At 43.0% G+C, this 25,092-nt stretch overlaps 1 protein-coding gene across 1 annotated transcript in view; it reads left to right on the forward strand.

Annotated features, from left to right (window-relative positions):
• Positions 1 to 2,802: 2,802 nt before the first annotated feature.
• Positions 2,803 to 25,092, forward strand: part of LOC143284710 (uncharacterized) — a 40,687-nt gene continuing 18,397 nt past the window's right edge. Inside the window, exons 1-9 of the mRNA XM_076591645.1 lie at positions 2,803 to 2,929; positions 6,262 to 6,535; positions 8,122 to 8,309; positions 11,162 to 11,317; positions 13,364 to 13,531; positions 16,795 to 16,972; positions 17,817 to 18,013; positions 22,188 to 22,346; positions 24,602 to 24,732. Of these exons, the coding sequence (XP_076447760.1) occupies positions 6,298 to 6,535; positions 8,122 to 8,309; positions 11,162 to 11,317; positions 13,364 to 13,531; positions 16,795 to 16,972; positions 17,817 to 18,013; positions 22,188 to 22,346; positions 24,602 to 24,732 (1,415 nt within the window). The 5' untranslated portion in view covers positions 2,803 to 2,929; positions 6,262 to 6,297. The remainder of the gene's footprint in view (positions 2,930 to 6,261; positions 6,536 to 8,121; positions 8,310 to 11,161; positions 11,318 to 13,363; positions 13,532 to 16,794; positions 16,973 to 17,816; positions 18,014 to 22,187; positions 22,347 to 24,601; positions 24,733 to 25,092) is intronic.

Genomic DNA, 25,092 nt, shown 5'->3' on the forward strand with positions numbered 1-25,092 from the left:
TATTCATTGGGGGCAGACATTTGGGTATAGCTGGTTGAGTCGGGAGACTTATGGGGATACTTTCATTTCATTTTGAGGGAGACTCTGGACTACTGCCGTCCCGGGGGGGGAGACTACCTGCTGAGGGAGAGCGGCCATGCAAACTACTTGCAACGGCGGACCACCCATCGGTGTGGTGCCCAGTGTTCCACGGCGTCCGTCGGGGGGGTGTCGGCGCCTAAGATGTGGGCAGCCGTCATTGTAGAGTGTGTGTGAAGTTACTTTTTGTTAATTTTTCAGTGCGTTGGGAGAAACGGATTTATTTTTGAGTGAGTTGAAAATTTTTTTTTTTTTTTTTTATTATTTGAGGGAGTTGGGATAACGATTTTATTTTTTGAATGAGTTGGGAAATGAACACTTATTTTCTTTCTTTGATTATGTATTTATTAATATCATTAAGTTAATTAAAAAGTAAAAGAAAATGTGAGTTTGCATACTTCTAAACCCCCCCCCCCCAAAAAAAAAAACTTGATTCGCGTTCGTGTTTTGCTTTTTTTGGTTCGGATGTCGTGCCAGTTGAAAATAACACAGGCCTACGAATTTAAGTTAAAAAAAAAAAAAAATCAAAAAAAAATCCGTTAGATTAGGTTTTCCATTTGTTACCCTTTCAAAGGCTGCGTGAAAAAAACATTTAATTTATTGCTTACTCTATTACACCTTGAAAATAGAATTTATTTAGTTCAGTTCAGTTCAACTCTCTGAAGTGTGTGGAGGAGGGGGGTAGAGGAGGTGCAGGGTAATGTTTGTGGTGTGTGTGTGTTGGAGCTCATGTACGTTTATATGTATTTAACTGTGCTTTCATATCTGTGAAACTGCATGTTTGGTGCATATGTTATGCATGTGTGGGTGTATGTGTGAATGTGTGTCTTCATGTTTTACATCTATTTGCTTATTTATCATTATCTTATTTATTTATTTATTTATTATTATTATCTTATTATTATTACTACTACCTTTTTTATATTCTAATTATTATTTATTTATTTATGTAAGCTTATCTATTGTTTATTCACCTTTTTTTCTCCTCAAGGCCTGACTAAGCGCGTTGGGTTACGCTGCTGGTCAGGCATCTGCTTGGCAGATGTGGTGTAGCGTATATGGATTTGTCCGAACGCAGTGACGCCTCCTTGAGCTACTGAAACTGAATCAACTCTCTCTTCTCTTTCCCTCCCTCCCTCACTCCCTCTCTCTCTGTCTCTCGCTGTATCTGTTTCTCCCCCCCCCCCCCTCTGTCTCATTCCCTCCCTCCCTACCCACCCTCTTTCTCTCTCTCCCCTCGCTCCCTCTCTCTGTCCATCCCCTCTCTATTTCTATCTCCCTCCCCCCTCTTCCTCCCCCTGCCCCCTCTCTCTCTTCAGTGTCGCTCTCGTTCTCACCCTCGCTCACACTCTTCCAGAATATTTTTGTTCATGATGTAAGGATGTCTTGCTTTCATGAGTTATGATTGTGTCAACATAATTATCATGTCTGTTTATTTGCTCTAAGGCTCTTGTATCTTATCGTGGTTGATTTTCGTCTTTTTTTTTTTTTTTTTTTTTCTTTTTTTTTTTTTTTACTTCATACTTTTCCAATCTTCCCCCTCCCTTTTTTTCTTTTTTGCTAAATTCTATCCCAGTCCCCCAACCTGTGCAGTTAAACTTGGATGCAATGTTCCATCTCCGGCAAAAATTGTTCGCAACCTTGGTGTTTACTTAGACCAGACTATCTTTTCAACGGCAGATTTCCTCAATCTGTCAAATTTGTTACATTGAGTTACGTAGACTAAACTATATTCGGCACTTTGTCTCAAGATGCAACACAAACCATTGTCTGTTCCCTGAGTCCTATCTAGGCTTGACCACTGTAATCCTTTGCTCACTGGATGCCCCAACTACTTGTTATCCAGACTTCAGAGAGTCCCAAACTGCACAGCTTATCTTCCGTTCTCCCAAATCGTCTGCTCACATCACTCCTCACCTTCATTCCCGGCTTCACTGGTTACCTGTTGAGAAAAGAATAGAGTACAAATTCTCCTGTGCTGCAAATTTATGATTGAGCTTCAGCATAACTACTCTCCATCTCGCCGGCTCCGGTCATCAGGTGATGACCGTCTCTTAAAACTATTCCATCCTACAGAACTAGATCACATAGTAGAAAACGCACTTTCTCTTTCCAGGTTTCCTCCGCGTGGAACACTCCCGTTTAGTTCCTGTCCGTCACTGGTGCTGTTTCTTGCCCTTCTTTCAAAACCTCTTTGAAAACTCATCATTTCAAGCCATTCAAATCAGCAAATAGCTCCTTGTCTTCACTTTTATGTTTCAGTTAAGTTAATTTTTTCTTTCTTTTTTTTCTTTTTTCTTTTTTTTTTTTAAACGTACACATATTCATCAGTATGCCTTGAACTGCCATGATGTGACTGAGCGCGCGCGCGCGCGTGTGTTTCTACATCTTGTGTGGAGTGGGTGTGGGTTTTTGGGTTGCAATGTGGATTGTGTGTGCGGGGTGTATTCGTGTTTTTAGTCTGCATACATTATTGTATTGTAAACGCACAGGGCTTTTGTTTCATTAGATTGGTCGTATCAAATGCCTATTATTATTATTATTATTATTATTATAAATTTGACGTTCGATTTACGTTTTTACAACCATGTCAAGACCCCAAGAACCTATAGACCTGTAATTATACGTCTGTGGTCAAGATTGCACTCTCATAATTGACTGCAGAGTGACTACCCCTCCTTACTTTCGTTTCTGATATCTAAAAATAATCACTGTTTACGGAAGGGGTTTCCCGATTCGCCGCCATTTTTACTCGTGATTGGAAACAGTTCCTGGAACTTTTACTTTTTCGAGAGGCACAGATGCCAGGCGGAAGGTTCTCAAGAACATTGCTGGGGAAAGGTTGATTCAGGTGAGTTTCTTTTGAAGGCGTTGTTTTTAACGACGGGAAAGGATTCTTCAGTTTGCTTCCACGATTTAACCTGCCCGAGTCATTTGCTCGTGATAAAGACAATCCAATGTGCAATGTCCATAATTATTACATGTGCGGAATTCGCCATTGAACACGTCAGAAGCACATATTAATTCTTGACTAACAGTCATATATATATATATATATATATATATATATATACACACATACATACATACATATAGATATATGTACACATACATGTAGGCAATTAGGTAACATTGTAATGTATATTATACATTTCTTCCCCACTTGAATGGCGTAATGAAGGCCAGTCATGGAGTGGAGGGGGAGAAATGTAGAGTATATATGACAATGTTATTAACCAATTTACAACTTTTTCTGTTTTATAAACGGAAAAGTACAGGGGGGAAAATGTGGATAGTACCTACATCACATGTATGCATGTTGTAGCGCAGCGCAGGGTGGGGTGGGGGTTAGATGGCCAGCTCCTTTGAAATTTGAGTTTTGAAACTTGTGATGGAGCCTACGTGGAGATTAAGTCTAATGAAGCCCAGAGTAGTGTTTGCTCATTTGATATGTTAGTTATTACAAACATCACACAAGTCAAGTCAAATCGGCAATTTCCTCCCCATGGTCACAGCATAAAGTATTCCAGACATTCCCAAAAGTTCAAGCAGTACTTCACCCCAAGAGCATCCTTTAACTTCAGTCTGGAACTGATCCTTGGTAACAACAGTTGCAGAGGCTCCCACTGTGGTAGCATTTTGTTTAAGCCACAGCTGAAAGTACTATATTTATATCCTTTTGATCTTCGTGATCCCATGTTTAAAGCCTTTAAGTAGGGTCAAAGAAGTCCAGGGCTTTGATGGTCGAGGTGGGGTACAAAAGTTATAGAAGGGACAGCGTTATACCATGATGTCCATACTGATCTGAATGGAGGTGTGAACACTGGTTGAACACCTCCCTTCCCATTTTTTGTTTTTGTTTTTAATCTTTCTTTTTCATAAAATCTGTAACCCACAGCTTTGTGCACACCATGTATATGTCAAAAGACAAATATACATATATACAATACACAGACACACACACACACACACACATGGAGTGAATTTTGTGTACACATCACTCCCACATTTGCACACATGCAGACACACAAACACACACACACACACACACGCATACACGCACACACGCACACACGTGCACACACACACACTCTCTCTCTTTCTCTGAGTCTCTCAGTCTCTCTTTGCAATACGCCATCAGTTCTGAAAGTTGGAATCTTATGTGTCTCTGAATAGATTCAAACTCATTTCATAAAGTCTGCTTTCCATGTTATGGAAGGTGGTTGAGAGATAATATTCCTTCCATTTTTATTTTCTATACTTTTTTTTTTTTAATTGTGTGTGTGAGATATGTTCAAAAAGAGATGTGCCACAAGGTGCTGATAACATTTCCTGTATTTGATGACTTTTAAATCTGTTTAAAAGTTGCTTTTCATGGAATTGTTGTTATTCCCGAGAAAGTGGTCTTCTGTAAAATTTAAAGGAAAGGACAAATCTTTGCAGGAAAATTTGCCCTGTAGTATTTTTGTTAAGAAGTGTGTTAGATTTCCACTTCCTTCTTTATCCTCCCAAAACATTGTACTCCATTTCATTGTGAAGATACACTCACATTACATTACATAGGTGTTTGCAGTTTGCATGTATTGATGGAGATTTTTTCACTGAGGATTTTTTTGTGCATCGTTTTAAAAATAAAATGTTTCTACACATGCACCCCCGTCTGCCCCCCACCCCCACCCCCCCGGCCCTCCACACATACACACACATACACACACACACTCACACACTCATGCTCACACTCACACACACACACACACACACACACACACACTCACTCACTCACTCACTCACTCACTCACTCACACACACACACACACACACACACACACACACACACACACACACACACACACTCACACACACACACACACACACACACACACACACACTCAAACACTCACTCACTCGCACTCATGCACACACTCGCACTCGAGCACACACTCGCACTCGAGCACACACTCACAAGCACACGCACACACATGCACACGCACACACATACTCACACACTCGCACTCACACACACACTTATGCACACACACACACTCACGTACACACACACACATGCATGCGCGAGCGTGCACACACACACGCACATGAATGCAAAACATACATTTTTCAGGTGAGGGTATCACATCAAAACACTTTTAATAAGAAATACTGTGTTTGGATCTATAGATGAACAGTGTAACCACATTATGATGAAAGTTTCTTGTTGTCACATCCAATGTTAGTGCCAAACAAGCATCTGACTGGCGAGATGGGGGAAAACAAACCCAGTATCCTCCCTACAAGCACTAACACTGAAAAATTGATGATAAATATAGCACATTGAAAATGATAGACTTTCTGATGGAAAAACACACAAACAGTACACTTTAAAAAAAATTTTTTTTAAACAAACAAAAAACCTTAAATGACAAAATAATTATATCTAACTTCACTTACAAATTATCTATGTATCAATGTATGTATCTGTTGTGTGTGTGTGTGTGTGTGTGTATACGTGCATGTTTGTGTGTGTGTGTGTTTGTGTTTGTGTGTGTGTGTGTTTGTGTTTGTGTTTGTGTGCATGTATGTGTATGTGTGTGTGTGTGTTGATTTTCAGATATGAAAAACAATACACATTCTTTTCACAAAGAAAAACCCCCCAAACAAACCCAGACACCTTTGAAAGACTATGTAGCTCTTTCAAATACAACAACAACAACAACAAAAAGCCAGCAAAATATAATAAAAGTTTGAAGAAACACTTCTATACTATGTGGAGTGATGGCCTAGAGGTAACGCACATCCACCTATAAAGCAAGAGAATCTGAGAGTGTTGGTTCGAATCAAGGCTCAGCTGCTGACATTTTCTCTCCCTCCACTAGACCTTGAGTGGTGGTCTGGACACTAGTCATTCAGATGAGATAAGCCAAGGTCCCATGTGCAGCATGCACTTAGTGCATGTAAAAGAACCCATGGCAACAAAAGGGTTGTTCCTGGCAAAATTATGTAGAAAAATCCACTTCGATGGGAAAAAAACAAATAAATAAACTGCATGCAGAAAAAAACAGTGGGTGGTGCTGTAGTGTAGCGACGTGCTCTCCCTGGGGAGAGCAGACTGAATTCCAGAGAAATCTGTTGTGATAAAAAGAAATACAAATACAACAAATACTGACACCTGTGATCACACGGTTTCAGAGCGGAGAAGAGCAGAGCAAAGCACTGCCGCCCACCATGGCGGAAATGAACGGCCCGCACGTGCAGCCAGGAAGTCAGCCGGCATCTGGAGGGACGAACAGCGGGGCAATGACCGGTGGCTTCGAGATGGTCTCCTCCGGCATGGGGATAGGAGGGGGGGCCGGGGTGTCCCCCCCGGTCAGCAACGTGGGGGGGCTCAGCATGACCGACATCACCTTGGAGCAGGCGCTGGCACGCATGCAGGACCTGATGAGGGAAAACGCAGAACTGAGAGGTAGGTTGGTAGGGGCTGATAAGGTTTTTTTTTTTTTTTTTAAGCTGTTCGGGTCACTCAGAACTTTTTGAAGTTGTGTGTGTGTTACTGGCTTTTGTATTTGCGGTGTGTGTGTGTGCACCCAGTAATACATGTGCTCTCTTTTTACACTTGTGCATGTATTTATACATACACACATATACACATTTACGTGCGGGCGCGAGCACACACACACAAACATGTATACACAAAAGCATGCACTCACTCACGCACACACACACGCACGCACACACCTAAAAGGAATTCCTTGTTTGCCTTGTGAACAAAATAAAGCCGTATGATTATATATGTATTTGTAACATGCAAACAAAGCGATCCCTTGAAGGAATGGGAGCATTCTGAAAATTTGGAATACATAAAAGATTGGTGTGTTTGTTTTTCTTTTTAATTCTCTCTCTCTCTCTCTCTCTCTCTCTCTCTCTCTCTCTCTCTCGAGAGAGAGAGAGAGAGAGAGAGACATATATGTGTGTGTGTGTGTGTGGAGAGAGAGAGAGATGGAAATATATGCCATCTCCTGTAATTACTGGGTTGTAAAGTGTGTTATTTCCAGAGTTATTGCTTGCAATTTTGATATGAAAATAAAAAGAAAACAAGAATTGGTAAATAAAAAAAAAAGATGAAATGAAAACTGTTCATTACAATGGAACCATAAACTACAAAGAAAAAAAAAGGGAAAGTTTTTTTTTTTATATATATAAAGTCATACAAGTTAACATGGTGAAAAGGAAACTTTGATGTCTTTTTTTTTTTTTTTTTTTTTTTTTTTTTTTGTAGGATGGGAATTTGACAATTTGTGTAGAGCCTTCAGTAATGCATTTGTATCGCTAATTCTGCACGCTGGTTCTCAGCCTTCTTTGTTTTGTTTTTTGTCTTCCTTTCATCAACATTTTTGTTACATAATTATTTTCACACTGGTTCTGATATGGTGACATTTCTCATAAAAATATTTCCTGGATGGTATGGCAGAGCATTTTTCATTTTTATTTCCGTTTTGAAGGAGGCTATACCACATCTGCTTAACTCATTCGACTCTAGGTACGAGTTTTCTCGTACCATAAGTACTTTCCCTGTGGACCTGGTACGAGAATTCTTATACCAATACACTATTCTTAGTTCGTTTATTCTTGCTTGGTATAGTTGCTGTTCTAAACTGAACCATTTGCGGATTCCGGAAGCATGGGAACAAAGCTTTGTTTGACTTATTAGATACAATGCTCCATTGATTTTCGTGTTTCAATGAACAGCCCTACTATCTACTGCAGTGGTCTCTTGCTATGCTGGTCCAGGGGAGTTGAAGCAGGCATGTATCTGTGGGGTACCGTAGAATGAGTTAAATAAAGATCGGGGTGTAGGTGAGAGGGGTGGGATGGGGGTGGGGGGCAGTTGATTGATCCTCTCGAGCAGAAAAACCAAGTTCATTCACAGCAACATGTCAACACACACACCGACACACACACACACACACACACACAAACACACAAACCCCCAAAGAAAACATTTATGAAAAGTATAGAGGCATATGACTTGCAAAATCTGCTGTTTTGCAGAGTACCTGAAGGAGAACAACGAGATGATGAAGAAGCAGTTCGAGACGCTGTCTCAGTGGAAGCAGAAGGTCCACGACGCCAATGTGTTGAACAGAGACAAGTTCGAACAGACCCGCGCCCTCATCACCGCCCTGCGCTCTGAGAACGAAGAGCTTCTGGTCAAAATTCGAGAAAATAATGATAAAGAGGTTATTTTGTTCTCTCTCTCTCTCTTTCTCTGTCTCTCTGTGTCAATGACAAAGTACCAAAGTGTCACTTATCCCTTATTAGTTTGTTTTGCTTCAGTTCTGGTGGGGTTTTTTTTTGTTTGTTTTTTTCCATTTCTGTTCCGTTTTATCTGTTTTGCACCATTTTTGTTCTGATTAGTACCAACTATGTCACTGGAGCTTTACAGATAATGACATTAAACATTTAAGTGTTCAGTTCAGTGTCTCTCTATGTCTCTCTCTCCATGCTTGTCTCTCTCTCTGCCTGTCTGTCTGTCTCAGTCTCACATGCAGAGAGGGAGTATGCTAGGGAGGGAGTGTTCGGTATGGAATGTGCTGTGTGCTGGGAGGGGAGTGCTCAGAATGGAATGTGCTGAGGGAGAGAGTGTGCTGGGCATCTTGGAGGGAGTGTTGGCAATGGAGTGTGCTGGGGAGGGAGTGTGCTGGGGAGGGAGTGTTTTGGATAGAATGTGCTGGGGAAGGAGTGTTTGGAATGGAATGTGCAAGAAAAATGTTGTCTGGGAGCGAGTGTGCTAGTGAGGGAGTGTTTGGAATGGAATGTGCTGGGGAGGAAGCGTGCTTGGGATCGGGGAGGGAGTGTTCGGAATGGAATGTGCTTGGGGAGGGAGTGTGCTTGGGATCGGGGAGGGATTGTTGGGAATGGAATGTGCTGGGGAGGAAGTGTGCTTGGGATTGGGGAGGGATTGTTGGGAATGGAATGTGCTGGGGAGGAAGTGTGCTTGGGATTGGGGAGGGATTGTTGGGAATGGAATGTGCTTGGGGAGGGAGTGTGCTTGCAATGGGGGAGGGAGCGTTCGGAATGGAATGTGCTAGGGAAATAGTATCTGGGAGGGAATGTGCTGGGACGGGAGTGTTGGGAATGGAATGTGCTGGATCGGGGAGGGAGTGTTGGGAATGGAATGTGCTGGATCGGGGAGGGAGTGTTGGGAATGGAATGTGCTGGATCGGGGAGGGAGTGTTGGGAATGGAATGTGCTAGGGAAATAGTCTGGTAGGGAGTGTGCTGGGGAGGGAGTGTTGGGAATGGAATGTGCTGGGGAGGAAGCATGCTTGGGATCGGGGAGGGATTGTTGGGAATGGAATGTACTGAGGAGAAAGCGTGCTTGGGATCGGGGAGGGAGTGTTGGGAATGGAATGTGCTGGGGAGGAAGCGTGCTTGGGATCGGGGAGGGAGTGTTGGGAATGGAATGTGCTGGGGAAGAAGTGTGTAGGAGAGGGAGTGTGTTGGGGAAGTGGAGTGTTGGTCTAGCTTCCACCTAGGAAGCGAGAGAATCTGAGCGCTCTGGTTTTAATCCCACAGTCGTCAGTATTTTCTCCCCCTCCACGAGACCTTTAGTGATCAGGATGTTGGTCATTCTGATAAGAAAATAAACTGAGGTCCCGTGTGCAGCGTGCATTTAGCGCACATAAAAGAACCCAAGGCAACAAAAGGTTTGTCCCTGGCAAAATTCTGTAGAAGAAATTCACTTCGATAGTAAAACAAACAAAATTGCAGGCAGGAAAACAAAAGGATGGCGCTCTCCCCGGGGAGAGCACCCCAAATATAAAAACAGAGAAATCTGTTGTGACAAAAGAGTAATACAGTACAATACAGGTGTGCTGGGGAAGGGATGGGAGCGTGCTGGAAGGGAAGGGTGCTGGGAGATAGTGCTTGTAAGGGGTGGAATGTATAGAGGAAATGTGCTGGGGATGGAGCGTATAAAGATTTGGGAAGGCAGTGTGTAAGGGATGGAATGTGTTGGGTAGTGCGTTGGGGTGGGTGTGTGTGGGGTGGGGGAGGGGTGTAGGGGAGGGGTTGTACTGAGGAGGGAATGAGCCGTGTCCTAGAGATGGAATGTGCTGGGGACGGTGTGTGCTGGGGGGATAGTGTACAGGGTGCGTGTGAGTATGCGTGCTATGAGAGTGCGTTCTGTGTGTGTGTGTGTGTGTGTGTGTGGGTGTGTGTGTGGGTGTGTGTGATAAGGGAATGAGCTGTGGGGAGGGAGTTTCCTGTGGATGGAATGTACTGGGGACTGTGTGTGCCGGGGAGATAGTGTACAGGGTGTGTGTGAGTATGTGTGTTAGGCGAATGCACTCTGTGTATGTGTGCGTGTGTGTGTGATAAGGAAGTGTGCTGAGGAGGGAATGAGCTATGGAGGGAGTGTCCTATGGATGGAATGTGCTGGGGACGATGTGTGCTAGGGAGGGAGTGTGCTGGATGTGAGTGTACGTGTGTGCATGCTAAGGGAGTAGGCTGTGTGTGTGATAAGGGAGTGTGCTGGGGAGGGAGTATGCTGTGGAAGGATGGAATGTGCAGGGGACAGTATGTGCTGGGAGGGAGTGTGCTGGATGTGAGTGTGCGTGTTTGTGTGCGTGTGTGCATTCGCTAAGGGACTGGGGTGGGTGTGTGTGTGATAAGGGAGTGTACTGGGGTAGAGTGTGCTGGGAGGGAGTATGCTGTGGGAGGAGTGTCCTAAAGATGGAATGTGCTGGGGACAGTGTGCTGGGGAAGGAGTGTCTTGTGGAGGGAGTGTGTTGGGGAGGGAGCATGTGCTGGGGACGGAGTGTGTATCTTAGTCTTATGTGCTGGGGAGTGAGCGTTTGTGTGTGCGTGTATGTGTGTGTGTGTGTGTGCGCGCGCTCTGGAAGGCTGAACATTCACACAGTTTGTCTAGAGTGGAATATCTCCAGAACGTTTTCTCAGTTTTAGGCTTATTGTTTTGGATAATGTTTTGTGACCTGAACCACCACTTTCTGCTGTTTTCTCCCTGGCACTGAAGGGGCAGCTGAATGTTAGTTGTTTTCCTTTTTGTGTGTGTGTGTGTGTGTGTGCAGGACTCTCTGTGCAACAAAATCAAGACGATGGAAACGGAGCTGAACACGCTGAAGACGGCCAAAGCAGCCAGTGACCAGCTGGCTTACAACGTGGTCAAGCAGGCTGAGCAGCAAGGCGTGGATGTGGGGGAGGAGGAGACGCAGATGAGAGAAACGGTTAGTCTTTTGTGTTTGTGTGGGTGGGGTGGTGGTGTGTGTGTGGGGGGGGGGGGGGGGGGGAGGGGGGGGGAGTGATTTTTTGTTTGTTTTGGTTTTGTGTGTTTGTGTGCGTTGGAGTTATGTGTGTGTGTGTGTGTGTGTGTTGGAGTGATTTTTTATTTGTTTTGTTTTGGTTTTGAGTGTGTTTGTGTGTGTGTTAGAGTTATGTGTTTGTGTGGGTGGGTGTGGGAGTGATGTGGGAACATTGTTTGTAGACCTGTATGCCTTTTACTCCAGTTGTATGTCACACACATATTTTTATATCTCACTCCAGGTTTACATCAATTTGTTTTTTTTTTTTTTTGTTTTTTTTTAATATCTTCAGTTTATGCCTTTTACTCCAGGCTTATGTCACATGTGTTTATACCTGTATGCCTTGTACTGGATCCAGGTTTACGTCACACATATTTTTATACCTATATGCCTTTTATTCCAGGTGTACATCACATATTTTTTATACATGTATGCCTTTTACTCCAAGTGTACATCACACATATTTTTATACCTGTATGCCTTTTACTCCAGGTGTACATCACATAGTTTTATACCTATATGCCTTTTATTCCAAGTGTACATCACATAGTTTTATATCTGTATGCCTTTTACTCCAAGTGTACATCACACATATTTTTATACCTGTATGCCGTTTACTCCAGGTGTACATCACATAGTTTTATATCTGTATGCCTTTTACTCCAGGTGTACATCACATAGTTTTATACATGTATGCCTTTTACTCCAGGCGTACATCACATAGTTTTATATCTGTGTGCCTTTTTCTCCAGGCGTATATCACATAGTTTTATATCTGTATGCCTTTTACTCCAGGTGTACATCACATAGTTTTATATCTGTATGCCTTTTACTCCAGGTGTACATCACATAGTTTTATACCTGTATGCCTTTTACTCCAGCCGTGTGTCACACATGAAATCCCATGCCAGGGGAGCAAACTCTGCCAATTTTCGATAGTTAGTAATTAAAAAAAAAGGATTATTGAAAATAGAATTACCTTCATTTGCTGCACTAAGTTATTTTTTCCTGCATTCTCCACTCAGTAAAGTTGTAAAAGGGTTTGGGTTTTTTTCAGGCTCATGAGGCGGTGTACAACCACACACACACACACACACACACACACACACACACACACACACACAAAGTCAAATTTGACAGTCAACTTTGACAACAACAATAACAAAAAAGTACAAGGTGATATTTCAAAAAAAGTTTGTCTAGTCTGCAGGTTGTAATAGCACTTCTTTTTCTTCAACTTTTTTTTCACCTTTTATTTGGAGGGATGCTGTAGAAATACAAAACTTTGGCAAAACTTCACAAAATCAGGCGAAAAAAGTGGTGTACGCTCAGCAAGAAGTGGTGAAAACGAGGCAGTGACTCTCCCAACAATTGTCATTTATGCCAACAACAACGACTGCACCCGTAGCAAGCACATGTTTAGTGGGAGCTGGCGGGTGCTTAGCGGTAAGAAGATGCAGAATTTTCTTTGGGCGCTTAGCGGTAATGAGGGTTAATAGCACTCTTGGTCCCTGTGCCTAGGAGCTGGAGCACATTATGAATACCCATTATTTTTTTTCCTTCCTCTTCTTCTTCTTCTTGTTCTTCTTGTTCTCCTTCTTCTTCTCCTCCTCATTTTTCTTCTTCTTCTCCTTCTTCTTCTTCTTCATCTCCCTTCCTCACTTTCTTCTTTCCTTCCTTCTGTCTTATTCCTTCCTTCCTTCCTTTTTTTCTGCTTCCTTGCTTCCTTCCTTCCTTCCTGTTCCTTCCTTCCTTCCTACCTTCTCCTTCCTTTTTCCTTCCTACCTTACTTTTTCTTCTTCTTCCTTCCATCCTCCCTCCATTCCTTCCTCTCTTTTTCTTCATTATCTTCATCATGGTCATCATCATCATCGTTTTCCTCCATCTCTTCCTCCTCCTCTTCCTCCTCCTCCTCTTCTTGTTCTTCATCTCCGGACTGTTAGTGTATTATCACGCGTTCTTTCACTCTAGGTGTACGTGGCCAGCGCGGACAAGGAAGAGGCCATCATGTCGCTGGAGGAGAAAGTGTCGCAGCTGACGGTGGAGCTGGAGCAGGCGAAGGAGCGCTCGAGGAACCTGGAGCACGACAACGTGCAGTTCCGGAGCAGCGCCGAGCACCTCCTCAAAGACCTGGAATCGGTAACGTCTACATGTGTTGTATCCGTCTTATTTGTATAAATAGACATTGCGATAAAATTGATTATTGGTAGCCCCGGCAATGTTTTATATATGTGTCAGTTTTATTTATATAAACAGACCTTATGATAAGATTGATAATTGGTAACCCAGGCAATGTTGTATATCAGTCTATTTATATAAAAAGACAATACAATAAAATTGATTATTGGTAACCTGGGCAATGTTGTTTAAATCAGTCTATTTTTATGAAAACATATTGCAATAAAATTGATTATTGGTAACCTGGGCAATGTTTTATATATACGTCAGTCTTATTTACATAAACAGACATAATGATAGGATTGATTATTGGTAGCCCGGTTATTGATAGCCTGGGCAATGTTGTATATATATATATATATATATATATATATCTATCTATCTATATATCAGTCTTATTTATGTAAACAGACATTATGATAAAACTGATCGTTAGTAACCCGGGCAATGTTGTATATATCAGTCTATTTGTATAAAAAGACATATGATAAAATTGATTATTGGTAACCCAGGCAATGTTGTATATATATCAGTCTTATTCATATAAACAGGCATTATGATAAAATTGAAGAACCCGTACATTGTTGACGTTACTGAACAGACGGCATTTAACTGATTGCAGCTTAAGAGAAGCAGTCAGACACCAGCTGAAGGGATGGGGAGGGGATGTGGAGGGGTAGGGAGAGGGGGTAGGGGCAGGTGAGGGGGGTGGTAGAGAGGGATCAGGGGGGTGGGTGGTGTGGGTGGCGTGCGGGGCTTGTGGGTGGGGTTGAGGTGGGGGTGGGGGAGGTTTGGAGTGAGAAACAGAGCATGTAAAAGAACCTGCAGAAACAGAAAGGTTTGTTGTCCTGTTGGCAAAAATTCTGTTGCAAAAAAAAAAAAAAGAAAAAAAAAAAAGAAAGTCCACTTTGATGAGTAAATCAAATTAGACTTTCAGACGAGTAAAACAAATAGACTTCCAGACTTTGATGAGAAAAAGAAATAGACTTCCAGACGATCTATGTATACGATCTATTTGTTGGATTCTTTCTTTTTTTTTTTAAATTTTTTTTTAACATTGTTGTACACTACCTTGTTTTTACACATATGTGTTGGGGGTGAGGGTGAGAGTTAAATATTTATATTTTATTTGCTGGATGTTTTTTTATCAGCATACATTATTGTGCAATACTTTATTGTCTTAATGTGTGCGCATGTGTGGGGGTGTGCGGGTGTGGGGTTGTTTTTGTCAGCTACTGAGAGATTGTTTTATTGTATGGTACATATGTTCATTTTTATGTTGGTGTCTACAACGAGCCTGTGATTGCACACATTAATTTCCATGTGGATTAATAAAGTATTTTTGAATTGAATAGAATTGAATTTGACAGGGAAAAAAAAGAAAAGAAAAGAAAAAAAAAGGGTGGCACTGCACTGCAGCCGTGTGCTCTCTTTTAGAGGAGAGGAGCCTCAATTCCATACAGAGAAAAGTGTTACGACAAAAAGTGTTATGAAAGTATTACACTATCATACAATCAGTGTCGTCATTGGGGTATTTTCAGACCCAGCAGCTGAAGCAACAGATACAGAATCATCACCATTATCGTTATCATCATCATCACTGTCATCATCATGATTTGTCATCATCACATCACTGTCATCATCACATCACTGTAGTCATCGTTATCATCATCATCATTATCATCATCATCTCTGTCATCTCTGTTGTTCTGCCCTTTCAGTGCAGAAGCTGAAGCAGCAGATACAATCATCCATCATCATCATCATCACCATCATCATCGTCATCATTGTCGTCATTGTCATCACCGTCATCAGTATCACCCTATGGTGCTATGTCCCGACAGACACAGCAGCTGAAGCAGCAGATAAATCAAAACCATCATCACCATTATCATCATCACCATCATCATCATCATCACTGTCACTCACTCAGTGTGCTGACAGACGCAGCAGCTGAATCATCAAATAAATCAAAACCATCACCATCATCGTCATCACCATCATCGTCATCATCATCATCATCATCACTGTCACTCACTCCGTGTGCTGACAGACACAGCAGCTGAAGCAGCAGATAAATCAAAACCATCATCATCATCACCATCATCATCATCATCATCATCATCATCATCACTCACTCTGTGTCCTGATAGACGCAGCAGCTGAAGCAGCAGATATCATCATCACCATCATCATCATCACCATCATCATCATCACTCACAGCCAGTCTGTGTGCTGACAGACACAGCAGCTGAAGCAGCAGATATAATCCTCACCATGATCATCGTCATCGTCGTCGTCATCATTGTCATCATCATCATCATTGTCATCACCATCATCAGTATCACCGTATGGTGCTATATCCTGACAGACGCAGCTGCTGAAGCAGCACATATCATCACCATCTTCATCGTCATCATCATCATCATCGTCGTCATCACTGTCACTCACTCCGTGTGCTGACAGACACAGCAGCTGAAGCAGCAGATAAATCAAAACCATCATCACCATCATCATCATCACCATCATCGTCATCATCATCATCACTGTCACTCCGTGTGCTGACAGACGCAGCAGCTGAAGCAGCAGATAAATCAAAACCATCATCACCATCATCATCATCACCATCATCATCGTCATCGTCATCATTGTCATCATCATCATTGTCATCACCATCATCAGTATCACCGTATGGTGCTATGTCCTGACAGACGCAGCAGCTGAAGCAGCAGATATCATCATCACCATCATCATCGTCATCATCATCACTGTCACTCTATGTCCTGACAGACGCAGCAGTTGAAGCAGCAGATATCATCATCACCATCATCATCGTCATCATCATCACTCACTCTGTGCTGACAGACACAGCAGCCGAAGCGCCACGTATCATCATCACCATCATCATCGTCATCTTCATCGTCATCACCATCATCACTGTCACTCTATGTCCTGACAGGCGCAGCAGCTGAAGCACCACATATCATCATCACCATGATCATCGTCATCTTCATCGTCATCACCATCATCACTGTCACTCTATGTCCTGACAGACGCAGCAGTTGAAGCAGCAGATATCATCATCACCATCATCATCGTCGTCATCATCACTCACTCTGTGTGCTGACAGACACAGCAGCCGAAGCGCCACGTATCATCATCACCATCATCATCGTCATCACCATCATCATCGTCATCATCACTGTCACTCTATGTCCTGACAGACGCAGCAGCTGAAGCAGCAGATGCAGAGGGAGAACCAGGACCTGCGGAGGGAGACGGTGGAGCTGCAGCAGCAGCTGCAGGCCCTGCTAGCAGAGACCAAGAACAGCCTGCAGCGCACCCAGACCAACCCCTTTGCCGCCCTCCAGCACCTCGCTCAGGCCAGGGACTCCGGCGCAGGTCAGGGGAGGTGGTGGTGTGGTTGTTGCTGCGTGTTGTTGTTTGCTGTTTGGTTTGGTTTGGTTTGTTGTTGTTGTTTTTGTGTGTGTGAGAGGGTGTGCAATTTTGTGTGTGTGTGCAATGTCTGTTTTTGTGGGTGTTGGTGTGTGTGTGTGTGTGTGTGTGTGTGTGTGTGTGTGTGTGTGTGTTTGAGTGTGCATACAATTGTTTGCTTGCGTGCGTCTATGGGTGTGGATGCACGGTCCATTTGATGGTGTGTGTGTGTGTGTGTGTGTATGTGTGTGTAAGTGTGCGTGCGTGCGTGCGTGCGTGCATACTCCTGTTGGGGTGTGGGTTTGTGAGTTTTAGAGAATATCCAGTCAATTATTTGCGTGTGAGCATATGTATGTGTTTGAGTGTGTGTATGTGTGTGTGTGTGTGTGTGTGTGTGTGTGTGTGTGTGTGTGTGCAAACATGCATGTGTAGTCTTCAATTTTTTTTATTTTATTTGTAGGTCTTTCCATACATGTGTGTGTGTGGACGTGTGTGTAAGCATTATTATGGGCACTTACATGAGAGCATGTGTGTGTGTACGCATGCGTGCCTGCATGTTCATGTCTGTTCTCACACATATCAACAAATCATACCCTGAAGCACAGACACACACATACACACACACACACACACACACACACACACACACACACACACACACACTCACAAAAATCCCACCGCTGACAATGAGGATTATCACGGCAGCTCCAACCCCCCCCCCCCCCGCCCCCACCCCCTACCACCCACCCCCTCCCTCAAAGCAGCTCACAAAGCTGACAGACAGGTGACTGATTTTGTGTGATGTTGACAGAGAACACCAAGATGCCCATCTCGGGCAACAACAGCCAAGACGGGTCGATGGGTCGAACCCCCAACGCCACCATCGACGACTGGCAGGAGACGTCGGCGGTGGTGACGGCGGAAGTGGAACAGCTGCGCAAACAGCTGGAGGAAGGGAAGCAGAAGGAGGAGAAGCTGCAGGCTGATCTGGCGGCCAAAGAGTTGGAGGTAAGGTCCTTTTTTTTTTTCTTTTTTTTTTTAATACTTTTTTAAAAATATTCTTTTTTTTATTCAACGTTTTTTTACAACAACAACAAAAAATCAGATGTATAATATACATAACACTTTTACATAACTACAAACAATTTTTTTTTAAATCAGGCATATAATATATAGAACACTTTTATACATAACTACAAAAAAAAAAAAAAAAAAATCAGACATATAATATATAGAACACTTTTACATAACTTGCCATAGAGTCTCGTAAACCATGACTATATACATTTATGATGTTTATCTATATATATGTATCCACATCCACACCCAGACCCATGAAAAAAAAAAGAATTAAAAAAAAGAAAGAAAAAAAACGCACCAAAAAATGCACCCATCCATGCATAACTACTTCTTCGTTTGTGGGCTGCAACTCCCATGTTCACTCGTATGCACACGAGTGGGCTTTTACGTGTATGACTGTTTTTACCCTGCCATGTAGGCAGCCATATTCTGTTTTCGGGGTGTGCATGCTGGGTATGTTCTTGTTTCCATAACCCACTGAACGCTTACATTGATTACAGGATCGATTACAGGATCTTTAACGTGCATATTTGATCTTCTGCCTGCATATACACATATGTTGACCTGAGAGATTGGAAAAATCTCCACCCTTTACCCACCAGCTGCCGTCACCGAGATTCAAACTGGGGACCCTCAAATTGAAAGTCCAACGCTTTAACCACTCGGCTATTGCTCCCGTCTGCATGCACAACAAAAATAAATGAATGAAATAGGGAACAAAAAAGAAAAAAAAATTTTTACATTAATTTCCAGAATTTGGACAAGGTGAATCTTCATGTGTGAATGGTCTTGAATTACAATGCAATACAAATGAATATGATATATGTTTCTATGATTGTATTATTACACCTCGTAGAGATAAGGTCCTTTCCCCCCATTAGTGGTGCTGGAAGTGTATGATAAGTACTGTACTGGTACAGTTAGGGTGATGTACAGTACAGTGCAATACAATACTGTACAATACAGTACAGTGCAGTGCAATACGGCACGGTCTAGCACAGCACAGTATGGTGCAGTGCAGTACAGTACAGTAAAGTACAATACAGTGCAATAAGCTATCCTGTACAAGGGAAACACAGTGCAAAAAACAACAACAGTACAATGCAATACAGTACAATGAGGCACAACACAGGACAGTACAACACAGAACACAACACGCTGATGTTCGACCATCGGATTCGAAGATGACCACGACTTCAGTGTCAGATGGATGATCTGTGACTGTGGGTCCAGAGGTGACTGGTGAGGCCAATCCGGGCCGGGAAAGCTTGCCCACAAGTGGGACACATACGGATAGGTAGTGCTGCAGTGGAGGGTAGGCTGTATCGTGTTAAAAAAATCCGTGCTGTGCGTGCTCATTCTCTGTCTGGTGTTGTGCCCGTATTGCAGGGATAATGTCTGGCGTGTGCTCAAAGTTACCAGTGCATGCATGTTCCCTGGCCTGCTCACATGCACACCTTGGGCATCACCTCATACCTTGATGATGATGATGATGAAAATGATGATGATATGGATGCTTATATAGCTCCTTTCCTTGGTCAGGGACCTGCTCTAAGTGCTTTCTAAGCACGGTGACATTTGAATGACAGGCTGCCTACCTGGGTAGAGAGCACTGGGCGCTCACCTGTTGTTTCCTGTGTACGTCATTCAATCAGGTTTCACACACACACACACACACACACACACACACACAGACAGACACACACACACACAGACAGACACACTCACACACACACACACACACACACACACACACACACACACACACACACACACACATATGTTCGACCATCGGATTCGAAGATGACCACGACTTCAGTGTCAGATGGATGATCTGTGACTGTGGGTCCAGAGGTGACTGGTGAGGCCAATCCGGGCCGGGAAAGCTCGCCCACAAGTGGGACACATACGGATAGGTAGTGCTGCAGTGGAGGGTAGGCTGTATCGTGTTATAAAAATCCGTGCTGTGCGTGCTCATTCTCTGTCTGGTGTTGTGCGCGTGTTGCAGGGATAATGTCTGGCGTGTGCTCAAAGTTACCAGTGCATGCATGTTCCCTGGCCTGCTCACATGCACACCTTGGGCATCACCTCATACCTTGATGATGATGATGATGAAAATGATGATGATATGGATGCTGATATAGCTCCTTTCCTTGGTCAGGGACCTGCTCTAAGTGCTTTGTAACCATGGTGACATTTGAATGACAGGCTGCCTACCTGGGTAGAGAGCACTGGGCGCTCACCTGTTGTTTCCTGTGTACGTCATTCAATCAGGTTTCACTCTCACACACACACACACTCACACACACACACACACACACACACACACACACACACACACACACACACACACACACACACACAGACACACTCACACACACACACACACACACACACACACACACACACACACACACACACACACACACATATGTTCGACCATCGGATTCGAAGATGACCACGACTTCAGTGTCAGATGGATGATCTGTGACTGTGGGTCCAGAGGTGACTGGTGAGGCCAATCCAGGCCGGGAAAGCTCGCCCACAAGTGGGACACATACGGATAGGTAGTGCTGCAGTGGAGGGTAGGCTGTATCGTGTTAAAAAAATCCGTGCTGTGCGTGCTCATTCTCTGTCTGGTGTTGTGCCCGTATTGCAGGGATAATGTCTGGCGTGTGCTCAAAGTTACCAGTGCATGCATGTTCCCTGGCCTGCTCACATGCACACCTTGGGCATCACCTCATACCTTGATGATGATGATGATGAAAATGATGATGATATGGATGCTTATATAGCTCCTTTCCTTGGTCAGGGACCTGCTCTAAGTGCTTTGTAAGCACGGTGACATTTGAATGACAGGCTGCCTACCTGGGTAGAGAGCACTGGGCGCTCATCTGTTGTTTCCTGTGTACGTCATTCAATCAGGTTTCACACACGCACGCACGCACGCACGCACGCACGCACACGTGTAACATTTTTCATGTATGACTGTTTTGTTTATTTACCCCACTGTTCTCCATTTTCAGGGGTGTGCATGCTTGGTATACTCTTGTTTCCATAACCCACTGAACGCTGACATGGATTACAAATCTTTGATATACACATTTGATCTTCTGCGTGCATATACATACAAACAGGTTTCAAACATAAGCAGGTCTGCACTTATATCAACCTGGGAGATTGGGGAAAAAAATCTCCACCCATAACCCACCAGATGTGACTGGGGATTGAACTTGGAGTGACAGCCTAGAGGTAACGCGTCCGCCTAGGAAGCGAGAGAATCGGAGGGCGCTGGTTCGAATCACAGCTCAGCCGCCGATATTTTCTCCCCCTCCACTAGACCTTGAGTGGTGGTCTGGACGCTAGTCATTCGGATGAGACGATAAACTGAGGTCCTGTGTGCAGCATGCACTTAGAGCACGTAAAAGAACCCACAGCAACAAAAGGGTTGTTCCTGGCAAAATTCTGTAGAAAAATCCACTTTGACAGGAAAAACAAATAAAACTGCACGCAGGAAAAAAAAGAAAAAAAAAGGGTGGCGCTGTAGTGTAGTGACGCGCTCTCCCTGTGGAGAGCAGCCAGAATTTCACACAGAGAAATCTGTTGTGATAAAAAGGAATACAAATACAAATACTTGGGGCCAAGGACCCAGCAATCAAACCATCTACACCGCTGCATCTCGAACTTTGATGCAAGATCTATTCTGTTTGTGGTGTGCCCAACACTCAGCTTTTATCACAGATTAACATAAGTTTACAGTTGGGCCAACAGCAAAGTGAGAGCTGTATTATCAATGGTTTCTCAACTGCAGTGGGAACACATTTACAGCTTAGTCTTTTGTGAAGGACTATGACTCTCAGACTAGGAGGCGAAACTGCACTAGTTCTTAGTGCGGCAGCCATAGGGGCTAGCTGGCCTTTGGAAAGCATCCCAACTGCCCTAAAACCATCTTGGCCAAGAGAGTGGGGATGTAACTTGGGCAAGACACTCTCCACAATAATCAGATTCTAGCCAAGATAATCGGGACAACAGTTACCTCTTCTGCTGTTCCTATGGTCATAGTCGAACACGACTGACTATCATAAGTTGTGGTGCGCCACAGATCTCACAGTTACAAGGGCAGATCCACCTGCAGACGAGCGAGCTGACTCACCTGCAGGCTCAGCATGAGGAAAGGGTTCGGCAGCTGCAGCACGAGCACGAGAGCAGTATGGAACAGATGGAGCGTCAAAAGACGGCAGAATCCTCTGTGCAACAACAGGTGATAGTTAAATGTCATGCTTGGGTGTTTGTCAGTGACGAGGAATAATCTTTAATGTCATGCTTAGGTGTTTGTTAATGAGTAGGAATCATCTTAATGTCACATTGGGTGTTTGTTAATGAGGAGGAATAATCTTAATGTCACACTTGGGTGTTTGTTAATGATGAGGAATAACCTCATTGTCACACTTGGGTGTTTGTTAATGGCGAGGAATAACCTCATCGTCACACTTGGGTGTTTGTTAATAATGAGGAATAATCTTAATGTCACACTTGGGTGCTTGTTAATGATGAGGAATAATCTTAATGTCACACTTGGGTGTTTGTTAATGGTGAGGAATAATCTTAATGTCACACTTGGGTGTTTGTTAATGACGAGGAATAATCTTAATGTCACACTTGGGTGTTTGTTAATGACGAGGAATAACCTCATCGTCACACTTGGGTGTCTGTTAATGATGAGGAATAATCTTAATGTCACACTTGGGTGTTTGTTAATGATGAGGAATAATCTTAATGTCACACTTGGGTGCTTGTTAATGACGAGGAATAATCTTAATGTCACACTTGGGTGTTTGTTAATGACGAGGAATAATCTTAATGTCACACTTGGGTGTTTGTTAATGATGAGGAATAATCTTAATGTCACACTTGGGTGTTTGTTAATGATGAGGAATAATCTTACTGTCACACTTGGGTGTTTGTTAATGATGAAGAGTAATCTGCTTTCCATTTATGTGGTAGTTGAATGCTATGCTTGGGTATTTTATTTGATTTTTACTTTGTCTTTTGGATGGCACGATAAACCAAGATCCCTTATGCATCATGCACTCAGTGCATGTAAAAGAACCCACGGCAGCAGAAGGGATGTCTCTGGTAAAATTCTGGAGAATAATCCACTTTGATAGATACACTGACGGGCGCAATAGCCGAATGGTTAAAGCGTTGGACTTTCAGTCTGAGGGTCCCGGGTTCGAATCACGGTGACGGTGCCTGGTGGGTAAAGGGTGGAGATTTTTACGATCTCCCAGGTCAACATATGTGCAGACCTGCTAGTGCCTGAACCCCCTTCGTGTGTATATGCAAGCAGAAGATCAAATATGCACGTTAAAGATCCTGTAATCCACGTCAGCGTTTGGTGGGTTATGGAAACAAGAACATACCCAGCATGCACACCCCTGAAAACGGAGTATGGCTGCCTACATGGCGGGGTAAAAACGGTCATACACCTAAAAGCCCACTCGTGTGCATACGAGTGAACGCAGAAGAAGAAGATAGATACACTTGCAGACAGAAAAAAAAGAAGAATTTTGGTGGTGCTGCACTGCAGTGATGCTCTCTCCTTTGGGAGAGTGGCTCTAATTTCACACAGAAATCTGTTGTAACAAGAAGTATCACAGTATTTTTTTTCTTTCTTTTTTTTAAAGCAGATGTGGTCTGCCATATCTGTTTCTTTAACAGTGTAGCAGATGAAGTTTTGATTCAGTATGAGCTAACATGACTACATGTGAAGTTCTCTTTGGAGACATTAAAGTTGACCTGAAACTTTTTTCCTTCTTTCTTTTCTTTTTTTTTTTTTTTAAGAAAGAAATATCCTTTTTATGTTTGTCTTGCAAACACAAGCCATCACAAACACATGTGAATTTGTCTTGTTGACCTTAAATGTGATTTTTAGGACAAGAAATATCCTTTTTATGTTTGTCTTGTGAGCTTGAGCTGACACAAACACATGTGAATTTGTCTTGTTGACCTTAAATGTGATTTTTAGGACAAGAAATATCCTTTTTATGTTTGTCTTGTGAGCTTGAGCTAACACAAACACATGTGAATTTGTCTTGTTGACCTTAAATGTGATTTTTAGGACAAGAAATATCCTTTTTATGTTTGTCTTGCAAGCACGAGCCATCACAAACACATGTGAATTTCTCTTGTTAACCTTAATTGTGATTTTTAGGACAGGAAATATCCTTTTTATGTTTGTCTTGTGAGCTTGAGCTATCACAGACACATGTGAATTTGTCTTGTTGACCTTAAATGTGATTTTTAGGACAAGAAATATCCTTTTTATGTTTGTCTTGCAAGCACGAGCCATCACAAACACATGTGAATTTCTCTTGTTGACCTTAAATGTGATTTTTAGGACAAGAAATATCCTTTTTATGTTTGTCTTGTGAGCTTGAGCTGACACAAACACATGTGAATTTCTCTTTGGAGACAATCAAGCTGACTTGACGTCGTTTTTCTCTCTCTCTCCAGGGCCTGACCGCCACCCATGCGGAGGACGTGCAGACACTGAGGTCCCAGGTCCTGACTCTGATCAACGAGGTCCATGAAACGCAGAACAAACTGGCGGCCGCTCAGAGAGCAATCGAAACCAAGAACACAAGGTGGGGGGGGTGGGACTTGTTTAGTGTAGTTTGTTTCTGACTTCTTTTTTTTTTCTTGCGTTTTTGGTTTTTTGTTGTTGTTGTTTTGAGTATTATGATATGGTTTTGATTATTATGGAATCGGGGGTGGTTTTGATTATTGTGATATGGTTTTGATTATTGTGATATGGTTTTGATTGTTGTGGAATTGGGAGTGGTTTTAACTACTGTGATATGGTTCTTGAGTATTGTTCTGATGCTGGATTTAAGTATTGCGATGTATGATGAAATGTGTTGTTTAGGCAAGGTGATATATAATAATGTGTGGATGTTGTGCAGTGTGTGATGATTTGTGTGTGTGTGTGAACATAAATGAGTTTT

Source organism: Babylonia areolata, chromosome 8, assembly GCF_041734735.1.
Source record: "Babylonia areolata isolate BAREFJ2019XMU chromosome 8, ASM4173473v1, whole genome shotgun sequence".
NCBI lineage: Eukaryota > Metazoa > Mollusca > Gastropoda > Neogastropoda > Buccinidae > Babylonia > Babylonia areolata.